Here is a 21,198-nt window from a genome sequence, read left to right as displayed (position 1 = left end):
TAATAAATCGCCCGGCTGTGATGGTCTTCCCGCAGAGGCTTTCAAATTCTGCCATCCAATAATTTACATTTTGCTAGCTGCCTTATTCAATGCGTGCATAATTCACCAGTTTCTTCCAGACTCCCTACTCTTAGTTCACTTGATACCATTAATCAAAAACAAGCTAAAGGAATGCAGCTGACCCTGGCAACTACCGGCCAATTGCAATCACAACGATCGCATCGAAGATACTTGAGTCGGTTCTTCTTGTGAGACTTCTCCCCTTTCTACACACCACTGACAACCAGTTCGGGTTTAAAGCAAACAACTCAACCGACACCTGCATCTACATAACTGAAAGAATTGCTGAACTACTACCTATCATCAGCATCTCCGGTTTTCCTGTGTTTCGTAGATGTGAGAAAAGCATTGACAGAGTAAACTACCTGAAGCTATTCCTGAAGCTGCATAAAAGGGGCCCTATATCTAATTGGCATTTTAGATTGCTGGTTCTCCACACAGCAATTCTGTGTCAAATGGGGCAACGTATTATCGTACACCTTCGGCTCCCTAAACGGGCTTCGGCAAGGGGGCATTCTCTCTCCATACCTGTTTAATACGTACACAGATGCCTTGAATGTCAAACTGAACTTCACTCCCAATCGGATTGCACTGTCAATGAAACAATTATAAATAAACAACCTCTGTTACGCTGACGATATGGTTCTGATTTCCCCATCAGTGCATGGCCTCCAACGACTCATCGACACTTGCCGCCAATATGCAGAGGAATTTGATATAATCTACAACAAAACCAAGACCCAGTGCATGTCGCTGCTCCCGAGATCGCTTAAGCATATTGCAGAACCACAAATTTTCCTCGGAAACCATCGGCTGGAATTTGTGCGCGAATTTCAGTATTTGGGTCACATTATTACCGACGACCTAAAAGATACGGCAGACATTGAACAGAGGCGTCGTAAACTATGTGCAACTGGCAACATGATTGCAAGGAGGTTTGCCTTCTGTCACCGAGACGTGAAATGCTGCTCTTCCGCTCGTACTGCTACAGTATCTATGGGTGTTCCCTCTGGACGAACTATACCCGAGAGACCATGAGACGTATCACTGTTGTGCACAATGACATTCTGAGACGCCCCTCACAAACACTCCACGCTACCACTCCACCACACAGATGTTTTCTTAGAAAACCACCTGGACAATTTAAAAATCATTGTAAGGCGAACAATGTCCAGCCTGGTAACCCGAGTGAGAAACAGCGGCAACTCGCTCATACAAAGCATCCTAAGGAGTGAAGCAAAAAGAAGATCTAAATTGTGGGAAAAGATGGGAAAATGAGGCCTTTGTCCCCTAAAGGACTTAATCTCTGTAGCAAGATGTCATCTGCAGATTTTGTCATTATTATATTTATTGCTGATATTTTATTTTTTCATTATTTCTGTGATTACTATCAAGTTAAAGTTTTTTTTTTTTATATACATTCAATTTATGTATTTAGCCCTCTGGACCAGACTACTGTAACCACCTAAGGTCTCTAGTGAAATTTAAGCTATATAATTTGTGCACTAACTGTTATAACTCTCAATGCATTTTTTTCTCACCAATATTATTACTATTACCAGTATTATGATTACTATCTTTTATGCTACTCAGCTATTTTGTGGATAAGTGCCGATTACTAATCTTTCCTATCATGTGACTCATATATCTAGATGGTTGTTATGTTACTGTGGTAATTTTGTATGTTCATTGTATATGGCCCTGAACCGAAATAAAGGATATTATTATTATTGTTATTATTATTATTATTATTATTATTATATTATTACTTATTATTATTATTATTATATATAAGATATATATATATATATATATATATATATATATATTATATATATTATATATATATATATTATATATATATATATATATATATATTATATATATATATATATATATATATATATATATATATATATATATATATATATATGTATATGTATATAATATATATATATATATATATATATATATATATATATATAGATAATATATATATATATTTATAGGATATATATATGTGTATATATACATATATATATATATATATATGAATAACTTGATCACGAAGTTTATAAAACGTGATGTTATGTATAAATAAAGGTTTTTTGCCACGAAGGAAAAAATGAAAAAGCGAGATAGCCAAGTACTTTTGGTCCTGTTCGGACCCTTTACTGAGGCAAACTGATTTTACAAAGAACAACATAATCAAAAGAAGGCTTAATATACAAACTGACACTACCAGATTAGCCATAAGGGTGATTTTCACTCTACAGAAAGGAGGAGTCGCCAGAGGCTAGCCACACCTTGAAGGACACCCGCAGTAAACAAGTGATTCTTCCAGAAAACAGTACATTTTGAAAAAAAACATGGGAGCATATACAATTTAATATCATGAATTTTTACACAAAATTTTATTTAACTGATGACAAACTCGAATTTAGTAAGCGTAACATTCTAAATGACCCTATGGTGAAAGGTTTTTAGATATTCCTAGAATTTTAAAGCTTTTTAACATAAATGTTGTTTTCAGTAATATTAATGTCAAGAGTTTAGTAATAAAAAATTCTCTAAAGGTCTTCCAGGTTGCATATATGAAATTCCTTCCAAAAAGTGTGATAGTCTATTATGGACAAACCAGTGAATCTCTTTCACAACATCTCAAACAGCACCAATATTCTGTGAGAACTGGGCAAATATCGAATGCATTATCAGATCATCCTATTCACTGGAGTCAAGCAAGAGCCTTAATCCCATGTAATGACACAGTTAAAAGGAATATCATTGAATCTTGTTTCATCAAGTCAATGGAAATGTTCTAAATTCAAGTCTTGGTTTATTTAAACTTGATGCCTTCATAATAAAAAAAGTTGTAGATAAATATAAGCAACAAAATTAATATATTCAGTTTTTACATGTTTTGGACTATACGATACATTGTAGTTTCTGTTAGGGTTAAATCTATGTTTAGGTTTGTGACCATGTGATATCCAATAATCCTGGATTATCTCTTTAAATTTTACCATTTTGACAATTAACCATCTGGTGTTCTTGATCTTTTTGTTTACCTGATAACTTTCTTTCCAACTGTATTTCATTCATTCCTCGACAATGTCTTAGTACAGACATAAGCGCTTGGATTTCTGCCTATCATTTACCTGTGGTAATTGCTTTATAAAATATATATATATATATATATATATATATATATATATATATATATATATATATACATATAAAATACATATTATTAACAATATCTAAAAACCTTTCACCATAGGGTAATTTAGAATGTTACGCTTACTAAATTCGAGTTTGTCATCAGTTAAATAAAAAATTTTTCTAGCTCTTTTCCATGCCACATCTACAAAAGTCCTTGGGTATTTTAGTTTCAAGGCAATATCATAAATAGTTTTAATCTCAGCATCAATAAGCTGCGGGCTACAGACACGTAAAGCCCTTAGGAACATCCCAAGAAAAACAGAGAATTTAAAATTTTGATGGGGATTGGAGTAGTAATGAACAATAGAGGCAATGTTAGTTGATTTCCGAAAGACTGAAAAGGTGAAATTTCTATCATTTCTATGGATAGTTACATCAAGCAAATTCAAATTACAATTTCTTTCTTCCTCTACAGTAAATTTTATAGAAGGGACTAAATTATTGCTAATGACAGGAGATAAGGGATTACCCAGAGCCATGCCAAATTTTAGTACAAAAAATTCCCCATTAAAACAAAATTTACTATCTTTGATACATAACCTTATGAGACTAATGAGGTTTGCTATAATTAAGGGAATATCATGACATCCAGAGAACGTGAATACAGGGGTCCACTGTATATACATACAGGCAGCCTGTGGTTACCGTCGCCATCGGTTTTATGGCGCTTGTTAAATATATTCATAACTGGGTTATACATTTTGTAGGGTTTATTGCCCCGTTGTCTGGTTATCGGTTTCTTAGGCTAAGTGCTGAGACGCCTCATAAAAGGGATTTTGACGTATGAAAAATCTATTTCTGGGTGATTGGCTCGTGTCGCCCTATGAAATATCCTTAAGATCATTATTTCTAGGTAAAATCAATTTAGATTGATTTTACCTAGAAATAATGATCTTAAGGATATTTCATAGGCCGACACAAGCTGAGCCCAGAAAATGCAAACATAACGAATATTCATCTTTTCCTCTGCTCTTTTAAAAAGTTATTCTTTACTTCACTTTATCTATTAATACTGTAATGTAGTCGTGTATTACTATTTGAGTTTAAAATACAAACAAAACGATCATGTTTTGGTTTGGAAAAATCAGCTGAGGGTGGAGGTAAGATTATTTTGCCATATTTAACTCAATTCAGAGTGATTTTCTTGCTTTTATTTAGTGTAAATTAAACTTAAGAAACTTTATTCATATGTAACAAGGTTACTTTTCTTTATATGAAGAGTTTTTAAGTTGAAAATTGATGTAAATAATGTGAACTACACTTGATTATTTTTTTCGTTAATAGATGGCACTGTTGTCTGGTTATCAGTATGTACATATTCCGGCACTTGCTGAAGCACCAAGAGACCCTCCTAAAATAGAAACATAACGAATATGCATCTATTCCTTGGCTCTTTTAAAAAGTTAGGATTTACTTCACTGTATCCAATAATAGTGTATGTAGTCTCATAGTACTATGTAAAGTATCAAATACAAACAAAGCGATCCATGTTTTGCTTTGGAAAAATCAGAGGCAGGGTAATTTTGCCCTACTTAACTTGATTTTCTTGCTTCTATATAGCGTAAACAGGTTATTTTTTGTTATATGAATTGCTTTTAAGTTGAAATATGTATGTCTTGTTATGAACTCAATTGTTATTTTTTTGTTAATAGATGGTGTCGGAAGCATGATATTTTGTGTAAAAAACCGATTACATTCGTTATTTTCATCCTATATCATAATAATATGATATTTACGTATTTATCTGTTAGTGGCGTGAAAACAACAGTAAAATGTGTTTTTTCATGGTGAGAATATTTTATTATTAAAATACATTTTCTTCTCTATTATTTGTGTTCGAGTTTCATGATGTTACTGATGCACAATAATTTATAGTCATTAGCAGTGTGAACATTGTTTTCTCAGCTTCAGCTACAAATGCAGCTTAAATTTAGCAGTACATACTCTATACCATATGTCCATGCCAGTATTTTCTCCATAGTGAATAAATGTATAACATGAAAATATATCGGTCCAATTGTACTTAACGCCATTTGTAACAAAATACAGTAATTTGTTACTATTGTACGTTGGCTGAAATGCAAGCAAAACATTATCAGATTCAGTTCGGTTGTTATAGTAAAACAACTATTATCATTCAGTTGGTTATGGGTGCAGTGCTTAAGCAACAATTAAAACAGTAATAACGATACTTTTATCATTCTCATTTGCTTTTTTACCTGATTTAACTAGGAGATATGATAAATAAAGAGATGGAGGAAATATTAGCAGTCTGAAAAAGGAGACTCTCTCTCTCTCTCTCTCTCCTCTCTCTCTCTCTCTCTCTCTCTTTGCCAACAAGCTCATTGAATCTGACATTAAAAATTTGTAGAACTACTAGGCAGACCATTGTAAATGATTAGGCAAATGAAATTCCACATTTTCATTAAAGAGTTATTACATATTAGGGCAAAATATCTGGCGGTGACTGTCTAAGGCATAGTCAACAAGTCTAGGGCACCGTAATGGGGATTGTGACGCCCGTAGACTTTTGAATTTCGGTTAGAGGCGTCGCTTAGCTTCGGGCCCCCAGGACCGGAACCCCTGCCGTTATCCGGGGGCTGCCTGTACATACATCCATACATACTTACATTATACATGTGTGTATACATTTACACAGAAACACTAAATGTTTTCCATTCTGGATTGGAAACAAGTATATGGTAAAGAGTGTTTGCAAACAGTTTGTAAACTTTGTTTCTAGTCTTTCCTATTGTGGACAGGCCTTTACTGAGCCTCATATAAGCGAGGAACATGTTTGTCAACACTGTAAGCTGTTAGTAGCCTTAGCTTTTGTGCCAGTTGACGATATTTGTGGAGTATTTGAATCTTTGCAAGAAGTCTGCAAATACGGAGGGTTCACTGTATGGAGTAATTTTGATCATGTTCAGGGAGACCTACCGATGACCAACAATTCTTTAGAAGGTTGGCACAGAAATCTTCAATTATCACTGGGTCATAACCACCTAAGCCTTTATAAGTTTGTAGAGTTTCTCAAACTAAAACATATTACAGAGAAAAGGATATTAAGAACCAGAGCTGGATACAAGGCTGTTTCCAAACAAGCAAATTATCAAAGAACTCATAAAGCAATAACAACGTTAGTGAATGAATATGAACTCTTTAAGTTACCAAATTGAACTACAGAAGAAAATTCTTATTAGTATTTCTATAAAGATGCTTTGTTTTAAGTATTCATATTTCTATAAATATATTTTTATTTTAGTATGTTTCTTCATAATATTTTCTATTTTAATTTTTGTTTATCAATAAAATGTTTAAACTCAAAAGGGATTTTGACGAAGGAAAAATCTATTTCTGGGTGATTGGCTCGTGTCGCCCTATGAAAGGATCCTTAATATCATTCTTTCTAGGTAAAATTAATCTAAAATTACCAGAGAAAAACAAATTGAAGAAAATGTCAGTAAAAGGGAAAACTGACTCGCTTACTCTTAAAAAGAAGTGTCGGTATGGTAATAGGGGCGAGTGGGAATCACTACCACGAGACATTCACCAATTAGAACCTTCCAATCGAATCCCCGTAAGAGAGAGCTGATACCAACGGGCGACGCAGCCGCTAACTACTACTACTAGAGGACGCCGCGGACAGCAGCGCCCCTAGCGGGACATCCTTAATCTAAAAACATCTTGTTCTGCATGGGGGGGGAAACAAAATAGGGTGGTTTTCATAGGGCGACACTGAGCCAATCACCCAGAAATAGATTTTTCCTTCGTCAAAATCCCTTTTCTGGGCTCAGCTCGTGTCGGCCTATGAAAGAGTACCAGATGGGAAAAAAGGACAAATGAAAAAGCAGTTGCAAAACGATGGATATAATATAAGTAAATCAATTACAGCATACAAACTAAGTACTTAAACTACTTATTCTAAACAGTAATATAAAAGAACGTTAGTAATGTAAAAGTACTTAAAATACAGTAACCACAGTAACAAAATACAATGATGCAGTGTAATATAAACAAAAGGGATTTACTTAGAAAATTATTTACAAAAATATACAAACACATTGTGTCTACCCTAGCATAAAATAAGGGTAGGTACACTGAAGTACACCATCAGTACAAGTGTGGATGTCCCTAGCAAAAAAATAAGGGACAATCCACTATTATGATTCAGCGGCTAAGGCTAGGATATCCGAGTAGCATGGCGATAGGGGTGGAGGCATGTTGGATGAGGTAGGTAGAAAGGAGACCTGGATCTGTACTACGACTACTATACAGTATCAGGAGAAAACAATGTTTCCCGCTGCTACTGCTGAAAATTTTAAAGATTCCAAGACTTTAGATAATGACGTTTAAAGACTGTCGGGGATTTCCATCAGTATACTTTTTAAGATCCTCAAAGTTCATAATGTTGAAAGTAATTAATTGAGGTGGCTACTCCCCTGATATCATGTGCTTTTGGGGAATGAATCAGGATTGGCTTGTTTAATGAAGTAAAGGATTTGTTGTCTAATACCTTTTACTGACAAAAGTAAAGTACCACCTTTTTTTCTCTCATGAAGAGAGCACCTGAGGATCTTGAGGAAGTACGAGATAGAAAGGCTCTTAAAGTTGATACTGGGCAGAGGAGAAGGATCTTGGGGAAGTGGGATACTTTCCAAGGGGCCCACCTTGGTTAGCAAAGAGGATCCTCATTTTTGGCTAAAAAGCTACGATCCGGAGCAAGTAGAACTTCTCCTGAGGGGAGGAATTCCACATGACCCGCATCCCTGGATAGAGCCGACAGTTCTGAAATTCTAGCTCCTGAAGCTAGGCTTAATAAGAATAATGTCTTTCTAAGAAGCATTATGAATGTACAAGACGAGTTGTCAGTATCTGAAGCTAGTTTGAGGACATCATTTAAGAACCATGAAACTGCAGTAGGCCTTTGAGAAGGTCTAAGTCTAGCACAGGCTTTAGGGATAGACGTGAATAAGATTCAGTCAGATCTATCTGAAAACCTAATTGAAAGATCTTCTTCAAAGCCGATTTATGAGTGGTAATAGTGCTAGCTGCTAAACCTTTTTCAAACAAGGATCTGAAAAAGGATATAGCTAGATTAACTGTCATGGTTGTAGTGTTTGATTCTTTCAGGAAAGATGCTAATTTTTTAACACTGAGTCATATTGTCTAATGGTTGACTCTCTCTTATCTGATTCTAGGAAGAGAATATTTTGTGGATCAATATTAGCATCTTTATTAGCCGCAAACTTCATGAAGTCCATAAAGTTAGGGTCTGAAGAATTCCTGAGGAAGCGAACACAGTTCTCATTTGTACTGATTGTTGACAGCTTGGGATTGGGAATCCGTTGAGGTCGGAGACCCAATTCCAGAAGAAGAGGATACCAGTTGCTCTTGGGCCAGTCCGGTGCAATCAGAGCTACTATTCCTTTGAAAGTCCTCAGCTTGCTTAAGACTTTCAAGAGAAGATTCACTGGAGGAAAAACATAAATTTTTCTCCACTGATCCCAATCTAACGACAGGGCGTCCGTGGCATAAGCCAGAGGGTCCAGGTTGGGGGCCACATAGCAAGGGAGCTTGTGGTTCGCTTGTGAGGCGAAGAGATCTACTTGGAGACCTGGGACTCTCCGGCATATCCACTGGAATGACCCGTCGTCTAGGGACCATTCTGATTCCAGAGGAACTGACCGGGCAAAGGGACAAAGCTGTCTGCTATCACATTTCTTACCCCCGCCAGGTGAGTGGCGGACAGATGCCATTTGTGTTTGTTTGCTAGGGCAAAGATGGCTATCATGACATGGTTCACATGCTTGGATTTGGACCCTCCTCTGTTGATGCAATGAACTACCACTGCACTGTCCAAAACTAGCCTTAGATGAGACTTTTTCGGGGGAAGCAGTCTCTTCAAGGTAAGAAATACTGCCATTGCTTCCAGAACGTTTATGTGGAGCTGGCGAATTGAACTGACCAAGTCCCCTGAACCTGTTTGAACTGAGAATATCCCCCACCCGGACAGGGAGGCATCCGTGTGAATGGTTAACACTGGAAGGGGATATTGAAGGGGTACCTGCTTGGCTAAGTTCTTTACTTTTGACCATGGACGGAGTTGATTGCGAAGGATCTGTGGATTACTGACAACTTGTCTCGAGATTTGGTGTTTGCTCTCGATCGCCAAATTCGATTATATCTTTTAGCCTTGCTTTCAGGAGGATATCTGTTACTGAAGCAAACTGAAGGGGACCCTAGGATTCTCTCCTGGTTTCTTCTTGATGTTTGTTTGCATTTGAGAAATTGCCTGACAGATTTTGCTATTTCCTTCCGTTTGGCCACTGGAATTGACAGATTGTGGGAAGACAAATCCCATTGGATTCCCAGCCACTGAAAACGAGACTCCGGGGTAAGTCCTGGATTTCGTTTTGTTTTATTTTCTGGAACCCCAGATGTTCCAAAAAGTGAACTACCTTTTTGGTGGCTTGAGACATTCCTCGACGGTTGGGGTGCCCAGATCAACCAATCGTCGAGGTATGCTGCTACCATGATTCCCTGAGTTCTCAATTGCTGTACAACCACTTCTGCTATTTTCGTGAATACCCTGGGGGCTACATTCAGACCGAAGGGCATCACTTTGAATGAGAATGTCTGATTTCCTAGCCTGAATCCTAGGAATGGGCGGAAGTGCCTGGCTATAAGGGATATGATAGTATGCGTCTGTAAGATCGATGAGCATGTGACCGGCTCCACGCGGAAGTAAGGTCCTTACTTGCGAGAGGGTAAGCATCTTGAACTTGTCGCAACGAATGAAAGAGTTTAGCTTTGACAAGTCTAAGATTACCCTTCTTTTTGTTGAGCCTTTCTTTGGCACGCTGAATAAGCGACCTTGAAATTTAGATGCTTGACTCTCGCAATAGCTCCTTTCTGAAGTTCCTCCGCGTAATCTGTCAATTCCTCTGATGGTATTTGGTGGAATGATTTGATTGGAGGCGGATCTTGATCCAACTCCAACCCAATCCTTTGGACACTATGCTCTGTGCCCAATTGCTGAACCCCCACCTGTGGCGGAAGAGGAACAGCCTCCCTCCTACCTGGGGAGCCTCATTGTTGATGGGCGGGTTGACCACCACGCCCTCCTCTGAACTGTCTGCTCCTTGTCGCCCTTCCTGCGCCACGCTGGCGAAAGTAACCTCTCGCCCTACCTCTCGGTTGTTTGTTCAAGGAAGTGTAGCCTTGAGCTTCAAAACGTAGGGTTGAAGGCCGGCGAGATTGCGTAGGAGGTCGACGGCTGTGATTTGAGGAGACAACAGGAGGATGGGCTGGTTCTGTTTCGAACTAGCAGGTTGTCCCTGTTGGGTAACCGGGACCGCCTGAACAAATTGCTGCTGTTGCTGGTGTTTCTGGTACGGCTGGAACCTTTTACCAGCCTTCTTCGGTTTCTTACCAGCAGTGGGGACGGATTCTTGTTTCCTCTTAGATGAAATACCCCACCTAGCTCTAAGGCGGCTGGTTGAGCCTAGCAGCCTCGTGTTGCACTTCATTAACAGCGGACTCTGGGAAGAGATCTCCGCTCCCCCACATGCTAGAAGCCAAGAGTCTATTAGGCTCGTGCCTAATAGTGCACTCCTGCAGAACGTGCTTTCGGCAATTCCTCCTAGCTTGGAAGAAGTCGAAAGCATCTGTCAGAACCGTCTGAAACTGGGATTTGGCCAAGATCTTAAACAGCGGTTCCGTCGCATATGAGAGAGCAGCCATTTCCGTTATTATCAGAGAATTGAGGGACCTGCCAAACCTGGTTCGCAAAGCGTCGAACTCTGCCTGAATCAAGGAATCAGGCAGCCTTGGCAGCTTCTCGCCGAACTGGTCCATGGCGCAGTCCGGTTTGAGCTTACCAAGCGTGAATGTAGCTGGCAAGTTCTCCCACAATTCTCCGAAAGCCGGAAGAGCGGAGAAGTAGACTCCGCCTCCCTTAGCTGTGGCATGGGCTCATCCTTGAGGACTGCCTGAAGGGTCTTCTCTACTATTTTCGTGGCGAACGGAAGAGAAGCCTCCTCTTCCGTCGCAAAAATAGTAAAAGGACTCTTATAGGCCTGGAGCTTAGTGTTTGTGCACTCCCAGTCCTCAGGCAGTGAACCCATTCCCGTTGGGCATGATCCCTACTGTATAGAACAGACTCCCTAGAGATCTTGTCTTCCCTAGTAAGAGCCGTTACAGTCAGCCTAGCATAACCGATGAAAGGCTGCGTCAGACCCGGAGGGTAAAACTCGAAGTCCTCAATCCTCCGAGTTCCACACTCCGGGATAGAGATCATCCCATCCTTAAATGGAGCGTAGGCAGCTACTCTCCATGGATTCTCCATAGAGAAAGCTGGCAGAGAGTCGTATGGCGGGAGCTGGAGAATGCCAGCCCGCACTGGGCCACTAGGGAGACTGGAAGAGGGACCTGAGAGAGCCCAGCTACTCGGTCCTCATTCTCTCTAACCCTGTTAGAGAGATCCTGTATGGACTGGCCTGATTGAGACAGAGTGCTCGACAGTTGTGCGAACATCTGCTCAAATCTCGTCCCCAGGGCGGAGACTTGCGAGCCAACCAACTCGCCCACCTGTTGCATCACCACTGCTGAGAAAGCAGTGGGATCAAAGGTGCTGGGTCCCGCTCCTCCCACCGGCGTTGCCGGAGTGGATGCGGTGGAGGCAGGAGAAGGCATTGGCTCGGCGGTTGAGCGCGAGCCTTCTCCTTAGAAGCCTTGCTTCTAGAGCTCTTCGAGTGAGAAGAACTCGGCTTGGCCTTCACCGCGTCGGCGTAGGAAGTCGAAGACTTCCTAGCCGAAGAAGACGAAGACGACTTCCTAGAAGTCGTCTTAGAAAGAGTCTTCGGTTCTCTCTGTCCCTTCACTTTGGGGGTACAGAGGAGGCGGGAGAGCGGGTAGGGATCTCAGATCCCACAAAGCCTTGAAAAGAAGCGCTCGAAGAAGGGACAGGAGAAGATCCAGGAGCACCCAAGGAAAGACCTTGGGCGCCCGACACACCTACCTCAACCAACAAATCCTCTGCCCCTACCGCCATAGGCTCGATGTTTAGGTCCAGGGCAGCGACGTCCGGGACCGACTCCTGAGAAGCTACGACCCCGAAAGATTGCTGGAGATCTTGCTGGATGGAGGCTATGAGAGGGGCTGCGGACAAGGGGTCAACAAAATACCCCATTGACTTCCCGCCCGCAGGGAAGAATCTGGACGGCCAGCTTCTTGTCAGGATGTACGGCTGGCCTTTGGCGGCGTTCTTCCCGAAGCAGCCCACCCACCCACGCTTTCATGGTAGCGAGGGCGAAACCTCCCTCACACCAGTAGCCTGAAAGAAAGGGCGAGATGAGCTTCTAATGGCGGAACGGGGTTAACAAACTTATGACTAAGAGTTGTTAGTAAAATGATAAGGAAGCCTATAATGGACTTACCCCCTCTCCCAGCTGACCGACTAGGTCGTAGCAGATGGCGCAGGCTTCCGGGTGCCAGACGATCATCTCGTTGAATGACGTGGCACAAGGGGCGTGAGACCTGCACTCATCGTGGCCGCAGGGGTCGTACAACGTCGCGTTGCACGCCGGGACCTGACAGTTGGTAGCCTGTAAGTGGAAAGAGTATACATGAGTATCAGGAGAACACTTACAGCCTAACAGTTGCTCCGCTGGTGCCGGAGCGATAAAGTTAGATTAAACCAGAGCCCCGCCATAATACGTGTGGTAACAAGGTTGGTTGGATGTCCTAGGCTATAGCTCCGCTGATGGCGGGGACAACAGAAAGAAACCAACCAGGAGTGGTGGTAAAGGGAAACCACGACGGAAAATGGTGGGGATGGTGACATATGAATAATAAAATTAAACAATTCAATCGTAAAATTAGGGTATATCCTTAAAATAACAATAATATCAAACCTTTCTCCACCCGTCTACTAGAAGAGTGCCCTGGTAAGAAGCGAGCTCCCTTCCGGTAGCGGGGGGAGAGATGTAAGGATATTAGTAGTCAAGCAACCGACCACTAGTAGTGCCCATCCCGCCCGCTGGCGGAGCCAGTAATCTATACCAAAGGTGCCCCGGCTGCGACGGAAGGCTCTTTCGTTATAGAAAGGGAAGGTGGCTGAGGCAACTGGGGAGGGGGGGAGAAAAGGTCTCGGCGTAACACGGCGGAGAGAGAGAGGGGGGGGGTGGCCTACTCCTCCCCGCCTCAACGACTACCCTGCTCGGAGACCCGGTACCTCATGAGTGGTCGCCCTATACCCCCCGCTGGGAGGAACCCCTGGCCACCTCAGAGAGGGAGAGAGAAAGGCGACTGAGGTTGTCATGACAACCAAGGGGTCCCCCAGCACCTCCCTATACCAGGCAGGGAGGGCAGGGGCAGGGTAAGGTGCGATGGAACACGTGACCGCAAGTGGCCTAAGCCGCGAGCAAACACAACCGTGGGAGGGCCACGTGAACCAGGCTGTACCAAACCATGGAACATGCACCTAGGCTAGCCTAACACCCTAAATATAATAAATTACATCGAAAAGATGGAAAAGACACTTTTAGTAAAAGAAAAAGAAGCCCAGGAGGAGGCAAACTGTTCCAAGAAACAGAAGCCTACTCGGAGCCAGCGATAGCCGATGAAGAGCAAGAGCCGGGATGCTGGGCAGGAAAAATAATAATAGCCCTAAATACCAAACTAAGAGAAATGGTAGGGGGGCTAAACTAGCTAAAACTCGATGTAAAAGACAAAGAACGTAATATAGTAAGCCCCATAAGTATAAGAAGTCCCAGTATGGAGGACCGGGAATTCTTAACGAGGCAGCATGGCGCCACCACGAGACAACCGGGAAACCGTATATGACCTATTAGGAGGAAAATACTGGTTTCCCGAAGATAAAAATGTAGTAAAACATTACTTATGAGTTACTTAACTTAGCCGTTGCGATGGCAGAGCAATTCCATAATGATGAAGAGGATAAATCCCGAAAAAAGCACAGCACAGAAAATAATGCGTCTGGACGCTAGCGCTAATGATTAAGGATGTCCGCTAGGGGCGCTGCTGTCCGTGGGCGTCCTCTAGTAGTAGTAGTAGCGGCTGCGTCGCCCGTTGGTATCAGCTCTCTCTTACGGGGATTCTGATTGGAAGTTCTAATTGGTGAATGTCTCGTGGTAGTGATTCCCACTCGCCCCTATTTACCATACCGACACTTCTTTTTAAGAGTGAGCGAGTCAGTTTTACTGACATTTTCTTAATTTTGTTTTTCTCTGGTAATTTTAGATTAATTTTACCTAGAAAGAATGATATTAAGGATCCTTTCATAGGCCGACACGAGCTGAGCCCAGAAAACAAATTTTTTTTATTCCATGTCCTAAATTGTCCTTGTATTTGCTGCCTTGCGCTGAATTGTCTTGGTGCTAAATTTTCATGCACTGAATAGTCTTTGCGCTAAACTGTCAGGCACTGAATTATCGGTGCTGAATTGTCTTGCGAGGAATTGTTGCTGTGCCTAAGATGATAAAACATGCAATACACTGGACTGTAATAGGGTACAGCAATCATAACAGCTTTTATTTACATCATTATCATTATTATGAATATAGTTGTACTGTTTGACTTTTGCAAATTATTACTTTTCTCCAAAAGATATTTAGGTTTTTAGAGCTTTTCAGTTTTTAGAATTATGGATAAGAGATTGTGAACCTGTAATTAATTACAGATGTAGGTTAATGTTCCTAATTTAAAGGCAGAAAACTCAACTTGGCTCTGTTTTGAGATATTTACAATGAACTGAAATGTCCTTGTTAGGTAAAGTAGATTGATAAGTTACAGGCTTCTCTTAAGTTCCTTATTTTCAACAGTTGATAATGTTTTACGAATAAAATGCAGTCATAACCTTGAAGACTTGTGCTATAATACATATACCTTTTCCCTTACTTCAGAATGAACTAAAGGCTAAATTGCTCAATGTTGGAAGTTTAGAGGCTATATTACCTTTTTCCCAGATCAGTTTATTCACATCAGGCCATATTTAAAAATTTATGAGTAAACAGTGTAAGGTCATAGTTATGTGTGTGCATTTTTTTGAGACTATTTTTTTTTAAAGCAACCCTAATTATACCAGTGTGAACTAAATTAACCTAATTTATGCATTTTTGCATGTTTAGTTGTCATATTCACTTGAGCCTAACATACAACTGAGGGCATATTGTGGTGTCTTAGAGTTCAGATAAAGGGACTTGAGAGCACTGTCTGCTAAGAGAATTAACTCTTTGTAACTCCAGCTGCTGATATGTTTCGGCATAAGTGTTAAAAAATAAAGCTCTTATTTCATATATATAATTTCTTTCAATTCTAAATTATATACTAGTATCAGTCAGACTGGTCATTTTTGGTTTAAAGAAAATCTATTAATTTTGTAATTATGTTATTCTAGGTGGTCTGTACAGATCAGTCAGCTAGTTATATGTGGGAAGTTGGAGTAGATTATGAGCAAGATGCAACACCAACACTGAAACTTGAATTTTCTGTGAAGTACAGGCCCCTCAATGAAATTAACGAACCCTTAGAAGAGGAAGTTCGAACCTATGCCTCATCATTTGATTTACAAGATTATAAGGTAGGTTTAGTAATGGTGAAATTTTATACTTTAAATGTTCATGAATTTATTTGATGGAGCTCATGAGGTTTACTAAAATACTCTGGGTTCATTTAACTGTGAACACTCTCTTTAAAACTTTACACAAGAACTTGACAACATGTTAACCCTTTAATGCCGATTGGACGTATTAAACATCGACGAAAATTGTCTGTCGAGTGCCAAACCGAGGAACGAAACATCAACAAGAAAAAGTTTTTTTTTAAATTCGCGGAAAAATATTATAGGCCTACTAGGCGAAAACGTTTGAATCACACACCTTGGGGGATGCTAGGAGTTCACGGATCAAGCTGTTGTTTTGTTTACAATTGTTGCCCAGGCGCGCAAGCGTGAATTTCTTTCTTCTCGCACTAAAAAGCATCAGCGACACATCTCAGAAATTATTTTGTCACTTTGACATAATTTTTGCACCATTTTATATTAGCCATTAGTACATAGAGTTTTATATATGAAAATGTGTGCAATTTCATGTAGAATACAACCAAAAACAACTCATGGTTGTAGCTTTTATCAGTTTTGAAATATTTTTATATAAATAACGATAAGTGCCAAAATTTCAACCTTTGGTCAACTTTGACTCTACCGAAATGGTCGAAAAACGCAATTGTAAGCTAAAACTCTTATATTTTAGTAATATTCAATCATTTACCTTCATTTTACAACAAATTGGAAGTCTCTAGCACAATATTTTGATTTATGGTGAATTTATGAAAAAAAACTTTTTCCTTGCGTCTGGGCGGTAACTCTTCCAAAAAAATTAGAAATGTTTTTGTCCGATTGTCGTAATGTTTGCACAGGTTTATATTAGCCGTTACATAGAGTTTTATATATGGAAATGTGCAAAATTTCATGTAAAATACAACCAAAAACAACCTACGGTTGTAGCTTTTATCAGTTTTGAAATATTTTCATATAAATAACTATAAATGCCAAAATTTCAACCTTCGGTCAACTTTTACTCAACCGAAATGGTTGAAAACCGCAATTGTACACTAAAACTCTTACATTCTAGTAATACTCAATCATTTACGTTCATTTTGCAACAAATTGGAAGTCTCTAGCACTATTTCAATTTATGGTGAATTTTAGAAAAAAAACTTTTTCCTACGTCCGCGCGGTAACTGGCGAAAAAATCATAAATTTTTTCGTCGTGATTGTCGTAATGTTTGCAGAGTTTTATATTAGCCGTTAAATAAAGTTTTATATATGAAAATGTGAGCAATTTTATGTAGAATAAAACTAAAACATCCCATGGCTGTAGCTTTTATCAGTTATGAAATATTTTCATATAAATAACGATAAGTGCCAAAATATCAACCTTCGGTCAACTTTTCCTCAACTGAAATGGTCGAAAAACGCAATTGTAAGCTAAAACTATTACATTCTAGTAATATTCAATCATTTGCCTTTATTTTGCAACAAATTAGAACTCTCTAGCACAATATTTCGATTTATGGTGAATTTATGAAAAAAAACATTTTCCTTACGTCCGCACGGTAACTCTTCCGAAAAAAATCAGAAATTTTTTTGTTCAATTGTCGTAGTATATATGAAAATATGTGCAATTTCATGTAGAATAAAAAAAAAACCATGGTTGTAGTTTTTATCAGTTTTGAAATATTTTCATATAAATAACGATAAATAAAAAAAATTCCACCTTCGGTCAACTTTAACTCGAACGAAATGGTCGAAAACTGCAATTGTAAGCTACAACATTTACAGTCTAGTAATATTCAATCAATTACCTTCATTTTACAACAAACGGGAAGTCTCTAGCACAATATTTGGACTTATGGTGAATTTTTTAAAATGGCTTTTTTTACCCACGCGTTATGAATTCATGCATCATATTGTGATAATATTTTCTCTGTGTTACTCTAATCACTTTACAATTTGTTATATACCAAAATAATTGCAATTTAGTGTACAATACAACGAAAAAATAATTAACTCATTAGCTTTAATCGTTTTGCTCACAGCGCGATTTATATGAAATTTTTTTTTGTGCTGTCATATACGTATTCCAATATTTATATATGATAATGATTTTTTTTTTCATTTCTGATGGTTGCATACTAAACTTCAGGCAATGACAAAAAAACTAGCCAAAAATGAACCCTTAATCTTGAAAATTAAGCGTGCTGTGATTTTTTGAAAAAAACTTTTTTTCCGATTGGCGCTCACTCGTAAACGCCACCGGCATACGGGAGACACTTTTGGAAATACCGGGCTCAGCGTTTAAGGGTTAAGACTTAGTTTTGTACATGAACTTCCCTGCCAGATATATACTTAGCTTAGGTCTCTGACGTCACGACAGAAAATTCAAAACTCGCGGCACACGCTACAGGTAGGTCAGGTGATCTACCTTACCCGCCGCTGGGTGGCGGGTGTAAGAACCAGTCCCCCTTTCTTGTCAGATTATTTTCTGTCGCCGGCTGGACAACACCTGTTGTTCAGTCCTTACGATAGTTAAATTCTTTCTCGTTGCCGACGAATTGGATTTTGGTGAAGTACCCTTTGTTTGTTGGCTTGGCATACGCTTTTTGGATTGTTATTTGGATTTTTCTTTTGGCTTTTTCTTAGAATTAATAATCATGGATGAGTCTGAAGTTAAGAAACCTAGTTTATTTAGGGTTTGTTCAGTGAAGGAATGTAAAGTTAGACTTCCTAAAGCTGCATTAGATCCTCACTCTGTATGTACGTCTTGTAGAGGGAATGAATGCTCTTTTATTAACCCTTGCAAAGAGTGTGAGAATTTGGATGAGGATGGTTGGAAGGCTCTTTCTTCTTATGTGAGAAAGTTAGAGAAGGATAGGGCACGCAAGGCTTCTTCAAGGAGCTCTAGTAGATCAAGGGTGATTGACGCTGAGAACCCTGTAGTAGAAGTAGTTCCTTCTCCAGTTTCAGCCCCTGCGCCCAGCTTTGAACCCGAAGATTCGTTTTCGGAAGTTCCTTCCGGGAGAGCCTCGATCAGGAGTAAGGAGAGCCTTGCTCGCTCTCGACAAGGTAAGAGTGATAGTGCAAGTGATCAGTGCAGTGCCCCTAGTGAAGTGGATGGTGCGTCTGACCGGCTCACTAACGCTTCCAGGCCTAGACCTCTTCCAGACTCCCAGACCCAGTGGAGGAGGAAAGTCGAAAGCCGCAGGAAGGTTAGGGAGAACCCCCACCGGTCAAGCGTCCCTTCGGCAGATCCTGTTGCTCGTTCCCAGGCTGCCTTGGATCGAACCAAGAAGGAGTTATTGCGCCAGTGCTCTAGCTCTCCTCCGGCTAGAGAAGTTTTTGAGCCTCGTAGCAGGAAGTCAGAAGTGCAGACTGAAGTTCGGGATCATCTCCGAGTAGGCTCTCCCCTCCTCTCCCAGAACTCTTCCCAGCAAAGAAGTTTTGAGCATGTTTCAGGCGTAAGGAGCCGGTACAGGCTCTCTGTATCACCTCAGGATTGTGTTTCCGCTCCTCCCTTAGCAGTTAGAGGCGTCAAGAGCTTGACAGACGTCAAGAGCCTCATTATCGTCAGGAGCGAAGGAAGAGTTCTTCGCCTGGTTGCCGCTCTCCTTTTGACGGACTGCTCGAGCTAGTAGGCGCCTAGTAGGCGCCAAGAGCCTTGTAGGCGCCAGTGGAAGCTTTTATCTCCGTTGGTTCACTCCCGTTTGGATAGACGCTCAGAGCCTTGTAAGCGCAGTGCTTCGGACAGGGAATCCTCCGTGGATCTTTTCTCTCCCCGTGGCAGGCGTCAAGAGTCTGGTAGGGGTTTGGAGTCTGATAGGCACCAAGAGCCTGGCAGGTGTTTTGAGGAGGGCAGGCGCCAAGAGCCTAGCAGGCGCAGAGAGCCTGATAGGTGCTCTCCCTTGTTCCAAGGCGCTTCTTATGTGGAGTTAGACCTTTGTTTCCAGACAGGGCGACGCTGTTCCACTAGTAGGCGCTCTCCTAGCAGGCGCAGAGAGCCTGATAGGTGCTCTCCCTTGTCCAGGCGCTCTTCTGTGGAGTTAGACTTTGTTTTCCGACAGGCGAGCTTCCACCTAGTTGGGCGGCTCTTCGTAGCTAGAGGCGCTCCCGAAGTAAGGCGCTCCAGAATCTATTAGGGCTCTCTCCAAGTAGGCGCTCTCCTAGTAGGCGCCTCTCAGGTGGAGGCGCTCTACTGGTAGGCGTTCTCTAGGTAGGCGCTCTCATCGGTAGGCGCTCTCCTTTTAGCGCTCTCACCCAGTGGATTCAATTCCAGTAGGCGCTCTCCGAACAGGCGCGCTCCAAGGAATACGCTCTCCTCCTGGTAGTAGAGCTTCTAAACGTCATTCTTCTGAAGAATACCTTGGGATTCTGAGGAATATTTGCCCAAGGATGCTTCAGTTTCTTCATACAAGAGACTGACCGACCTCCTCTTGCAAGATTTTGGGGAGTCTCTTTCGGCCTGTTGCTCCTCCGTCACCTCCGTCCTTATTTTCAACGACCAATACGTCTAAGAAGTCTTCAGTCGTTAAGATGAAACCGACAGTGTCGATGAAGAAGGCTCTTAAGAATTTTGACAACTGGTTGCTTTCGAAGGAAGAGAAAGGCAAGACCGTTTTTTCTTTTCCCCCCCGTCCAACTTACGGGTAAGATGGGGTTCTGGTACGAGTAGGAGAGCCCTTGGGTCTGATCTTCCCTCTCTTCAGCAGACTCGGACTTCTCTTCGTTGGTTGATTCCGAACGTCGCTCGGACGCTTAATTCTGCGAAGACGACGTGGGGTATGAGCGAGTTGGATCACCTTCTGAAGGGAATGTTCCGAGTCTTAGAGGTTTTTAACTTTCTTGACTGGACCCTTGGAGGACTCAAGATCAAGACACTCTTTCACCTGAAGACCTTCACGCAGTGCTGTCTTATATGGACAAGGCAGTGAGAGACGGATCCGGGGAGATTGCTTCCCTTTTTGGCGCAGGAGTAGTAAAGAAGAGGGCCGTTTTCTGCTCCTTTCTTACCAAGGCTGTCTCTCATGCAGAGAGAGCTTCCTTGTTGTATTCCCAACTTTCTCCGCAACTCTTCCCGAAGAAGATAATTAATGACATCTCCAGCTCGTTGTCAGCAAAAGCGACGCAGGATATGCTGGCTCGCTCAGCTAGATAACCGAATGAAACCTTCGTTTCGCAACAGGAAAAACGAAGAAGGAAACTCAGCCTAGGCAAGAGCCCTTTCGAGGAGGTCCTTTGTCCCGCTCTTCTTCCTCCAGAGGTTCGAGACCACCCAGAAGAGGAAAGACCTTCTCTCGGTCTATTAGGGCCAAAGAAGAGTAGCTCGCCTGTTCCTC

At 41.1% G+C, this 21,198-nt stretch overlaps 1 protein-coding gene across 1 annotated transcript in view; it reads left to right on the top strand.

Annotated features, from left to right (window-relative positions):
• Nucleotides 1-21,198, top strand: part of LOC135221255 (trafficking protein particle complex subunit 10-like) — a 432,269-nt gene that overhangs the window by 326,062 nt on the left and 85,009 nt on the right. The window contains 1 exon segment of the mRNA XM_064259071.1: nt 15,704-15,886. Coding sequence (XP_064115141.1) covers nt 15,704-15,886 — 183 coding nt within the window.

The sequence above is a fragment of the Macrobrachium nipponense genome, chromosome 2 (genome assembly GCF_015104395.2).
Source record: "Macrobrachium nipponense isolate FS-2020 chromosome 2, ASM1510439v2, whole genome shotgun sequence".
Lineage (NCBI taxonomy): Eukaryota > Metazoa > Arthropoda > Malacostraca > Decapoda > Palaemonidae > Macrobrachium > Macrobrachium nipponense.
Note: the sequence above shows the minus strand (reverse complement) of the source record. Positions and strands in the feature narration are given on the sequence as shown.